Source organism: Pezoporus wallicus, unplaced genomic scaffold, assembly GCF_028554395.1.
Source record: "Pezoporus wallicus isolate ANWC-B61680 ecotype Strahan unplaced genomic scaffold, APGP_CSIRO_Pwel_v1 contig_8341, whole genome shotgun sequence".
NCBI lineage: Eukaryota > Metazoa > Chordata > Aves > Psittaciformes > Psittacidae > Pezoporus > Pezoporus wallicus.
Genome location: NW_026638083.1, coordinates 2,119,154 through 2,129,870, shown reverse-complemented (window position 1 = coordinate 2,129,870; position 10,717 = coordinate 2,119,154). Strand labels below are relative to the sequence as shown.

At 59.6% G+C, this 10,717-nt stretch overlaps 2 protein-coding genes across 4 annotated transcripts in view; one reads left to right on the top strand and one right to left on the bottom strand.

The window, feature by feature from the left end:
* The first annotated feature begins 259 nt into the window (after positions 1 to 259).
* Positions 260 to 3,138, top strand: DNLZ (DNL-type zinc finger). The gene is made up of 3 exons (XM_057408944.1): positions 260 to 526; positions 2,058 to 2,197; positions 2,864 to 3,138. The coding sequence occupies exons 1-3, from the start codon at positions 260 to 262 to the stop codon at positions 3,033 to 3,035; spliced, it is 579 nt and encodes a 192-aa protein (XP_057264927.1). The 3' UTR covers positions 3,036 to 3,138.
* Positions 3,139 to 8,659: 5,521 nt separating this feature from the next.
* The window catches only part of GPSM1 (G protein signaling modulator 1), a 68,381-nt gene continuing 66,323 nt past the window's right edge, over positions 8,660 to 10,717 (bottom strand). Inside the window, exons 14-15 of one of the 3 annotated variants that reach the window (XM_057409107.1) lie at positions 9,529 to 9,737; positions 8,660 to 9,157 (exon numbers count right to left, since the gene is read on the bottom strand). In XM_057409107.1, coding sequence (XP_057265090.1) covers positions 8,972 to 9,157; positions 9,529 to 9,737 — 395 coding nt within the window. In that variant the 3' untranslated portion in view covers positions 8,660 to 8,971. The remainder of the gene's footprint in view (positions 9,158 to 9,528; positions 9,738 to 10,717) is intronic. The other 2 variants (XM_057409108.1, XM_057409109.1) reach the window with 2 other exon arrangements.

Below are 10,717 nucleotides of genomic sequence, written 5' to 3'. Positions count from 1 at the left end.
TGAGCCCACCCCGACACGCTCCTGTGTAACCCGCCCTGGGTGTCCCTTCCACCCCCAATGATGCTGTGCTCTCTCTCCTACCCCTGCAGTGGTGGTACACGTGTGTGGTGCACAAGTAACCAGGATGCACTCTCTGTGGGCCCAAAACCCAGGCTCAGTTAGCCCCTTCAATTACGCGCTTGTAATTGAAGCCTCTGACGGGCACTGCCCCCAGCGCAGCCCCTGCCCTCGCCCGCCATGGCCGCCGCCATTAGCCAACATGGCTGCCGCCAGTAGCGGGCATGGCCGCCGCCATTACCCATCATGGCCGCCGCCGCCTCAGTGCCCGCCCCCTCCGCGCGCCTGCGCCAGCGCCATGCAGCGCGCGGCGCGGCCGTTGCTCGGGGTCCTGCTCCGCGCGGCCGCTCCATGGCGGCCCTGGCCCGCCCCGCTGCCCCACCGCCCGCTGCCCCACCGCCCGGCCTGCACCGCCACCGACCCAGAGCAGCCGAGGACCAAGCACTATCGCCTGGTGTACACCTGCAAGGTGGGCGGCGCCGGGCCGGGCTGGGCCGGGCGGTGTGTGAGGGACCGGGTCCGTGTGTGAGGAACCGAGTCCGTGTGTGAGGAACCGAGTCCGTGTGTGAGGGGCCGGGTCCGTGTGTGAGGAACCGGGTCGGTGTGTGAGGAACCGGGTCCGCGTGTGAGGGACCGGGTCCGTGTGTGAGGGACCGGGTCCGTGTGTGAGGAACCGGGTCCGTGTGTGAGGAACCGGGTCCGCGTGTGAGGGACCGGGTCCGTGTGTGAGGAACCGAGTCCGTGTGTGAGGGGCCGGGTCCGTGTGTGAGGAACCGGGTCCGTGTGTGAGGGGCCGGGTCCGTGTGTGAGGAACCGGGTCCGTGTGTGAGGAACCGGGTCCGTGTGTGAGGGGCCGGGTCCGTGTGCGAGGGGCCGGGTCCGTGTGTGAGGGACCGGGTCCGTGTGTGAGGGGCCGGCTCCGTGTGTGAGGAACCGAGTCCGTGTGTGAGGGGCCGGGTCCGTGTGTGAGGAACCGGGTCCGTGTGTGAGGGGCCGGGTCCGTGTGTGAGGAACCGGGTCCGTGTGTGAGGAACCGGGTCCGTGTGCGAGGGGCCGGGTCCGTGTGTGAGGAACCGGGTCCGTGTGTGAGGAACCGGGTCGGTGTGTGAGGAACCGGGTCGGTGTGTGAGGGGCCGGGGCCGTGTGTGAGGAACCGGGTCCGTGTGTGAGGAACCGAGTCCGTGTGTGAGGGACCGGGTCCGTGTGTGAGGGACCGGGTCCGTGTGTGAGGGACCGGGTCCGTGTGTGAGGGACGGGTCGGTGTGTGAGGAACCGGGTCCGTGTGTGCGGGGCCTGGTCCGTGTGAGGGCCGGGTCCGTGTGTGAGGAACCGGGTCCGTGTGTGAGGGGCCGGGTCGGTGTGTGAGGGACGGGTCGGTGTGTGAGGAACCGGGTCCGTGTGTGAGGAACCGGGTCCGTGTGTGAGGGGCCAGGTCCTTGTGTGAGGAACCGGGTCCGTGTGTCGGGAACCGGGTCCGTGTGTGAGGAACCGGGTCCGTGTGTGAGGGGCCGGGTCCGTGTGTGAGGAACCAGGTCCGTGTGTGAGGAACCGGGTCCGTGTGTGAGGGGCCGGGTCCGTGTGTGAGGAACCAGGTCCGTGTGTGAGGAACCGGGTCCGTGTGTGGGGGGCCGGGTCCGTGTGTGAGGAACCGGGTCCGTGTGTGAGGGACGGGTCGGTGTGTGAGGAACCGGCTCCGTGTGTGAGGGACGGGTCGGTGTGGGAGGAACCGGGTCGGTGTGTGAGGAACCGGCTCCGTGTGTGCGGGGCCGGGTGTCAGAGGCCGTGTCGGCACCGGGCGCTGCGGGCCGGGGTAAACTGCTTTTCCAGAGGAAGCATCGCCCGTGTGTGCGGGAGAGGTCAGCACAAAGCTGCACGGCATCGTCACACAAACGGCCTTGTAACGGGAGGGGGAAGGAAACCTGTTAATGAAGTAACTAAAGCGTTTTTCTCTCCAAGGGCGCCGTTGCGGTGCTCGCAGCCACGTTCTCTTTGCTTTGCAGGTCTGCCAGACCCGATCGGCCAAAACCATTTCCAAACTGGCCTACCATAACGGCGTGGTGATCGTGACGTGCCCGGGCTGCGGCAACCACCACGTCATAGCCGACAACCTGGGCTGGTTCTCGGACCTGCAGGGGAAGCGGTAGGTGTGTGGGGTCTGGTGAGGGAAGGGCATCCCTCAGCCAACACCTGCTTTGTTTGGCACCTCCAAAACGTGGTTCAGAGCAAACCGGAGGGGTTGTTGGGTGGTTCAGTTCTGTGTCAGTTTCTGAAACCGGGTTTTGTAATCAAACTGGGTTCTATCATCCGTAATCTTCGCCATCACTGTTGAGGATCCAGATAGAATCCTGGAATGGTTTGGGTTGGAAAGGAACTTAAAGATCCAGTTCCGACCCCAGTGCCACGGTGTAAAGCTGCAACAGCAGCTGTGTGGTACACAGGCACCTTATTGGTGCCAGTAGGTGGGTTACTGTGTATGGAGCTCTCCTCTTCCTCAGGCTTCATCACATCACTGCCAGGCTTCTCTGGCTAAATGTTCCAGACATGCAGACTTCAATGCAGATTTCAGTGATAACTCCCCGAGATGCCTTTAAGAATTTCTGTTTAGCTGTCACTGCTAAATCACTGATCCTGCTGGACTAAAATAGCCCCAGAAGGTTTGGGTGGTTTGCTCTGCTTCCCAAAGACTTCATATCCTGGTGATGCTCATGTGTGATGCACTGTGGAGCGTAAATCCAAAGTGTGGAAGAGTGGTCCTGTGCTCTGCCTTGGCTGTGGAGTCACTGTTGGTTCTCAAATCGCTGTTCAGGAATATCGAGGAGATCCTGGCAGCCAAAGGGGAGCGGGTGAGACGTGTGGCTGGGGAGGAAGCCCTGGAGCTGCTCCTGGAGAGCTCGGCAGAGACCGGGTCCGGAGGGGAGTCCACAGAGGGAGAAGGTGGGGAAGCCCCCCCCAAGATCGGCAGCAAGGGGCAGACCTGACAGACGGGGCCTGTGTGCTCTGCTGATGGCAAGAGACTCTTAACCTTCATTCCTTGATTTCAGTGGTCTGTGTTTAATAAACTGGGGGATTGGTCTTTCTTTATTGTGTGTCTTGTGTAGTTTTGCCTTTGGGCAAGCTGATGTTTTAGAGATGGGGTCTGGATGTTTGTCCTGGTGCTTGTTTTGCTGATTTCACTCAGGCCTTGGTGCTTCAGCAGAGGCAGGAGCTTTGTTCTCTGCTGAGAAGGGAGCCTCTTGTCTGGGTGTTTTAGCCTAAGGAGGTGCAGCTGGGGCTGGAGGCTTCAGCCATGGCTCCTGGCCTTGCCCAGGTGCTGCTGCAGAGCTGATGAGCAGAAGAGACAATTGGTATCACCTGAGGAGATGGGCCTGACCCTGTGTGTGCTGGCAGGGCCAGACTGACCCCGCAGGAGGCTCAGATCAGTGCTGGGTGCTGCTCTTCTCCTTCCCTCGCCATCCTCCAGGGCTCTGCTCCGCTGCCCCCCTGCTCGGGGTTCCCACTCGGAGATGAGCGGCCCCGGTGCTGGGTTATGCAATTCGGTGTTGCTGAGGGGGAGGGTGGGCGTGAAGGCAAGATTAATGTTTCTTGAAGCACCCAGAAAGTTGTCTGAAGAGTTACTTGACAGTTATTGAGCTTATTAACGCTGCTGCTGCATGTTAAAATCAGCTAGAAGAAAAAATAATGCTGTGAGAAATGAAGAATGTAGGAGCTTAGCAGCATGTAGCACTCAGGTAGCGATGAATCAGGCAGGAGGTGAGCACACTGTGCTTTGCTTCCTATGCCTGCATGAAAGTTTAACTGCTCTTGAGGCCCATTAGCATGAAGCACAGTGAAGTAGCTGCTTTCTGTGGTTTTAAACTTGCAATCAAAGAGTAATTCTGGTTGGAAGTGACCTCTGGAGGTTTCTAGGCCAACCCCCTGTACAGAGGAGGATGCTCAGGGTCTTGTCTTGAATATCTCTGAGGATACAGATCCCACAACCTCTTTGGACTCCTGGTATTTGGCCAGTAACTGAAATTCCCTGTGTTTTGGGTGGCATCAGACCCTGTCTCTGTTCTCTCTGCCCTTGTTAACAGCAAGCTATAAAAGTAGTAAAATCCCTCATGGCCGTTGTGTCTTTGGGCTGAACAAACCCCCTTCTTTCAGTCAAGCACATCCAGGTGCTTGTGGTCCTTAATCAGCCAAGGATTCAGTGAGGGCATTGCAGGTGTTAATGGGTTTACTTCATCTGAAGTGTTCCTGGTAATTTCATATGTGTTGCATTATAGCCACAGCTCAGCTGTGTTCCTGTTGTATGGAAGTTCAGGGTGATGAAGCAGCGCTGAGGGGCAGGATCTTCATCCGTCAGCTGCTTGTGTGTGCTCAGATCCTGGTGAAACACAGAGCTCTGGAGCAATTTGGTGTTGGGTCAGTTAAACAGAGGCTTGCACCTCGGCTCAGGGCTGGGCTCTCAGTCCCTGTGTGTGTTTGCTCTCTGCTGGCAGGGGGGTTGTTTCATCACCTTTTCCCTGAAGATCAGCATCGTGCCTCCATTGTGCTGATGCTTTGCTGGGTGGCACAGAGCAGCCCTGGCAGGAGCAGGGTTGCCTTGGAGACAGTTAATTTACAACCTGACCCTTTAATGTTGCTTTCCTTTACCTTTCTGACCTGTTCCTGTGCCCCAGCTTTGGAAAGGTGGGGATAGGTTTTGCTGTTTAATGGTGCTGCTCATGGGCTTTCAGCTGGAGGCGTGAGGGCTGCAGTTGTGTGAGGGAATTTGCATAGAACACAGAAGGATTTGGGGCTCATAGATTGCAGGTAAAACACTTTTGTGCTGCCTTTTGAAGTGGGTTTTGTGTCGTGGGGAGGTGGCTCTGGTCTGGAAGAGGCCCCGGGAGAGCTCGCTTTGGTTCGGAGCAACCCAGCAGGCCGGGCTTTAGGGAGCAGAGAGAAGAGGAGCCTTTCTCCTGACATGGAGCTGTGTCAAGATGGGAGGAAGTCAAGAGGAAGGCCTGGTGCTGCGGGGCAGGGGAGTGACTCACGGTGAAATGAGCCAGGTGAGTCTTTGTGGTGTGGAAAGAGGTGACTTCAAGGGGCACAAAGTGGTGTCCACAGGGTGAGCAGCAAACATGAAGTGTTTGCAGGTTCCTTGGAGCATTTCACTGGCTCCTAAGGGATGGAGCCTGAATCCTGTCCCACAGGGGCTTTTCTGTAAAATACCAACTATTTTGCCTCTTGTTTTCTGCCGCTGAGCAGACCTTCCTTCCTTTTGCAATGCAGCCAGATCCCAGAGTCAGTCGGGCCGGTGCGGGACTCTGATGGGTTGTGTCTGGGGCTACTGGTGGTTACTGGTGGTTACTGGTGGTGTGGCCCAGGCCCTGCAGGCAGTGGTGTTTGGTGAAAGGGGGTGCGATGGGGGCTCTGTGGGACTTGCTGAGGGCAGGCCTGTGCCAGGCCCAGCCTGGGGGGGGGGGGGGGGGTGGGGGGGGGTGGGCTGCAGACCCTCCTTATCTGGGGCTGTCTGCCATAACCCCCTCTGCTTTCTGCTGCCCTGCACAGAGCCGGCAGCAACGAACTGCCACGCTTGCCGTGCTGCGGGGGCTCGGCTGCACCGAGGAGCCACGTGGGAGCTGCTCCAGGGATTTGCTGCCTGGCTGACAGCGATGGGGCAGGTACGTGTCTTCTGTAGCATCAGTGCAGTGAGGAGGGGTGCTGGAGGCTCTGGAATGAATCACCACTTAGTTGTGCTGCCTGCACAAGCTCTAATACAGGCGAGTTCTGGGCCTCCAGGTCCTGCTGTAGTTCAGGCCCCTGGGCTGGGCTGCCTGCAGAGCCATGCAGGAGTTAACTTAGCCCATGGCTGTGTCCTGCAGGCAGGGTCCCAGCAGGTTGCTATGGGGAGCTGCCGGAAGCTGTCCAGCTCCAGCCTGGAATTTACAGTGCCTGGGTGCTCGGGGCCAGCGTCCTGCAGGCTGAGCCCCTGCAGTGAAATGGAGCTCAGCGGTGGCCCAAGCAGCAGCACGAGGCTCTGGGGAAGGCTGAGGTAAGCGCAGGGACTCGGCCCTGACGTGACTTGGCAGATGAGCAATGCAAAACCCCCACAGGCCTGACATCAGCCGTGTATCACCAGAGCCCCTTGGGGCCTGGGAACAGCTGCGTACCAGAGAGCAGGAGCTGTTTTCTGCTGGAATCTGCTGGATTTTGAGCTCCTCTTCACCTCCAGCCCTGCACCAGGGACCCTGCGCTGCGTAACTCGCACTTTACAGCTGCAGCTCCAGCCAGGTGGCCATGTTAGCACTGCGTGGGCTCTAAGAGTCCTGCATCTCTCAGGGGGATGTCAGCACAGGAGAGCTCATCCCTGTGTGGGCCCAAGCTCTGTGGGTGCCTTGGCAGTGTGGGATGGGGGGCCTGGTGGGGGACACCCACAGGGATTTGTTCTGGGGATGCTCAGCCTCCCTCCTTTGTGTACTGGGGACATGGTTCTGTCCCCAGGTCACACACACCACAGCACAGAGCTGCTCATGTCCTGGCACCTGGTGAGAAGGGGCTGGTGGCTCTTCAATGATCTTTGGTCAGGACTTTGGCAGCACCAGTTACCGTGCATGGGAAGAGCAGCTGTGACTTGGTTTTATCCCCACAGGGCTCAGGATCCAAAACCTACTGCTCCCGGACCCACTCCCTGGTGAATCCCAAGGACCTGCTTACCCCACTGTGCTGGAGCTCATGCTGCTGCCTGCTGCTCCGTGAGTACCTTTGCTAAGGGCTGATGCCAGGGCTTTGCACAGCACTCACTGCCCCTTTCCTCTGGGAGCTGCCCTGGGGAAACAAGACCCAGGCACCGAGACAGAGCAGAGCCTGAAAGGAGAAGCTCATCCGCATTCCTAGAGCCTGGAGGGCTCAAGCTGCCTGAGGAAAGCTGGTCTTGGCCACTGCAGGGCTGCTTGGTCTGCCCCTGTTGTCCTGGTGACTCCTGGGCTTCGGCCGTTGCTCTGGGCTGGGAATGCTTGGGGCTTTGTGTGTTCCCTCCGCAGCCGGGCAGGGAAGAGGCTCCCTCAGAGGCCCCTGTGATCTTCACGTAAGGGGATGTGCAGGTGGGTGCTTACACCCTTGCTTAGCCCTCACCCCTGGTGAGAGCTGCCACCAGAGAGCACACCCACCCCAGCCCCATTCCCTATCTGCAGGCCCAGAAATGATGAAAAGTAACTTGGTCACTGAAGCTTCGACACAAATATTTATTAAGCACAACCCCTCCCCTCGAGCTTTATTCATTTCTAATATATTAATTCATTTGGCAGATTATTTTTTAGAAAAAAAAAAAAAAAGGAAGTACCTGGGGGTTGAAATTCCCCATTAAAATGACATTAGCAAATGCACAGGTAAAAAATAAATAAGCTCATACATTCAAGTATATGGCAAATAATCAACACCTCGGGAAGCCTCGGGGGCAGTTCCAGGCCAGCGCCTGGCTGAGAGCTGCACAGCCCCTGCTGCAGCGGGGCCACGTCACGGTCGTGGTCAGTGTCCTCTCACAGACACAACCCAGGGCCCTGCTCCGAGCTCCCCGCAGCAGCTCCGTGGGCAGTGCAGGCCGGTGAGTGCCCGACGAGCAGCGTCTCTGGGCTGGAAGTCCTGCTGCTGGTGGGAGACGTCTCCATCGAACGCACTGCAAATAGAAAGTGCTGATTTGTTCTCTGCAGGAGCAGCTCTGCCTGGGCAGAACTCGGTGCTGGAGCTGCTGAAGTCCAAGGTGGTGAAGAGAAAAGACAACACTCCACGTCCCGAAGGTCCCTGCTCCCCTCCTCACTGGGCCTCTCCAGCTGTTCGGAAAGGGGAAGGAATGTAAGTGAATGCAGACTCTGGCAGTTGTGTGTGGGGTGGAGCTGACTTCCCAGCCAGCACCCGAGCCTGGAGCTCTCCTGAGGCTCCATCCGTTGGAGTCAGAACCGGAGAAAAGCTCCGCAGGGTCCGGGAGAGGCTCTGCTCTGCTCTGGAAGAAACGGGCCGTTATCCCTGGCTGCTGTGGGACACGGACGGAGGAGGCGGTGGTTCTGCTTCCCTCTCCTGCCAAGCCAGGGCCAGAAAGCTTTGCTGGCTTCCGCAGCAGGTCACTGCCGAGTGCAGGCTTCTGCCCTGGGCATACTCACCTGCACACGGGGCTGTCCTGTGTGAGCCTCCTGGCTCTTGCACCAGCAGCAATGAGGTGTCCCTGTGTGCCCTGAACCGCTGGGCAGAGCCCTCCTGCCCCTTCCCAGGCCCAGGGGCAGTTCCCTCTGGGCTGTGCTGCACCGCTGTCCTCGAGAGGTGAGCAGGGCCTGGCTCCAGCACCCGAGGAGCAGAGGCTGAGGGGCTGGTGCAGGGCTCACTGCAGAGTCCTCAGCAAACCTGTGACCGAGGCTGCTGCTGGGGGGCGAGGTTTAAAAGGACTCTTGTGGCCTCTTACTTGGGCTTATTTCCTCCTGTAGAAGGAACAAAGCTGAGCAAGATGTTCCAGGGAAGAATCCAGAGCTGTTCGTGATGCAGGCGAGACACGAAGACTTCAAACTGGAGAAAGAGCTTTTCCCTTCCCGACTGAATGAAAGGTGTTGTGGAAATAAAGGGATGGAGGCTGGAGCGAACCACCCGCGCTGGGCTCCTCCTTGGCTGCCAGAACAAGTTCCTGGGACTTCAGGTGATGAGCAGAGGGGCCGCCACAGCTGCCTTCCCTCGTGCTGTGCCCGGTGTTACAGTGTCCGTGTGTCCTATAAAACCCTGTGTTTAAAAACTCTTCCCCCATCCACTGGGCCTCTTGCAACACCTCTGAGAGCAGCTGGGGCAGTGCTGGAGCTGCAGCTGCAGGACAGTCTGTGGCCGTGCAGGAGCCTGGGTTTGAAACCACCCACGCTTCTTTAGGAGAAACAAAAGGAAACCAAAGCAGCCCCCCCAAGCCCAAGCCCAGCTCTTAGCTGGAACCGGAGCGCTGCCGCTCCTCCGCCGCCTCCTGTGCCAAGGCCAGATCCACCCGCTGCTCATCCATGCGCTTGGCCTGGACGCGCTGGATCAGGCTGAAAAAGTCTTCGTCGGGCATGGTGGGTCCACGGGGGATGGAGTCCGGGGGGGCGCAGCGCTGGTCATCGATCCTGGCGGACTGCAGGGGGGAGAGCGGGCGTTAGGACAAGGTGGTGACAGGACGGTGCTGTCGTGGAGGTGAAGGCTGGGGCTGGTCCCCAGAGCCCGCGCTCCTGGCTGGGGATGCGGAGCTCGTGGCTCCAGCATCGGGGAAGAGACAGCCCCTGTGGCACCACGCAGAGGGGTTCTGCGGCCACCCGCTCCCTTGTAGAGCGGTGACCGAGCACAGCCCTCAGAACGGGGGGAAGAGAAGGGCCTGGAGGCAACGCCAGGGCCCTGCCTGGGTGCACAGGGTGGGGGGTCAGGGGTGGCCTTTGCCTGGGTGGGTGAAACCGGTGCCGCCCTCGATGGCGGGACCGTGCCCCCCCCGTACCCATCCTGTGCCAGTACCTGGCACTTGATGAGCATGTTGAAGAACTCGTCCCCGGGCTCCTGGGCGTCCCCCTCCACGCGCAGGTGCCCCAGGTTGTTCTGGGTTATCCGCAGGCCCGGCAGGTTGCCCACGTTGGCGCGTTGGTCGTCCAGGCGCCGGCTCTGGGAGCTGGCGATGAGGTCAAAGAACTCCTCTGTCTGCGGAGATGCCATCAGGGAGGACTGCGCTGCAGGGGCAGAGGAGCACGGGGCAGGGTCACGGCTCTGCAGGACACCCAAACCCTCCCCACCAAAACACTGCCCAACCACCCGGGCGAAGGGGCAGCGCCTGAGCCGGGCAGGACGCTGCCTTCCTGCAGGACCATCGGCACCTTCCGCCCTGCACAGGGGAGCGGGAACAATCCCAGTGCCCGTGACATGAGCTCAAAACCCAGCCCTCAAAGCACAAGTGTTACGGGGAGCAAACCCCACTGCCCCATCCCACAACTGTTCCCTTTCCCTTGTGCTGCGGCCCCAGAGCTGCCCCGCACAAAGGGGGCTCTTCACCAAGCACCAGGGGCTTGTCTGGGGCAGTGACAAAGGGAGGGCTTCAAACACAGCACAGAATCTGGGCCAAGCGAGTCCTGGGAACGCCTCTTGGGCAGCGCTCAATGGAAGGAGCCTCTTGGCTCCTGGCAGCTCCCAAACAAAGCCCCTGTGCTCCGGGCAGGACAGGCACAGAACTGCCAGAGCCCTGTCCCAGTGAGCACAGAGCACACGAGCGGAGCGCGCTCCCGGCACAGCGGGACCCTTCCAGAGCCCCAGCAATGCATAAAAACCTCAGCACTGACCCAAAGATGAGTTTCTTCCCCTTCAGCTCACACAGAAACCTTGCAATGTGTCCAAAAGGCTGAGACCAAACCAGAGCTGAACCCAGCCTGTGCCTGCTTGTGCCTTCTGGGGACAGCTCCACGTTTCAAACTCAGCCCCCTGAAGTGCCCGGCTCCCGCCTCCAAACGCGCTCCTGTATCAGAAATGGCTCCAGCAACGCGCTGCTCATTTACACCCTCATTTTAGTGAACAAAACTCTTCTCCCCTCACAGCCCAACCTGCCCCACGCTGCCACCCGGGCCCTGCTCAGCACCGCTCCTCAGAGCAGCCTCTGGCCGCAGGTCCTGCTGCACTCGAGGGATGTTGGGGTCTCCTGCCCTGTCCGTACTCAGTGCTC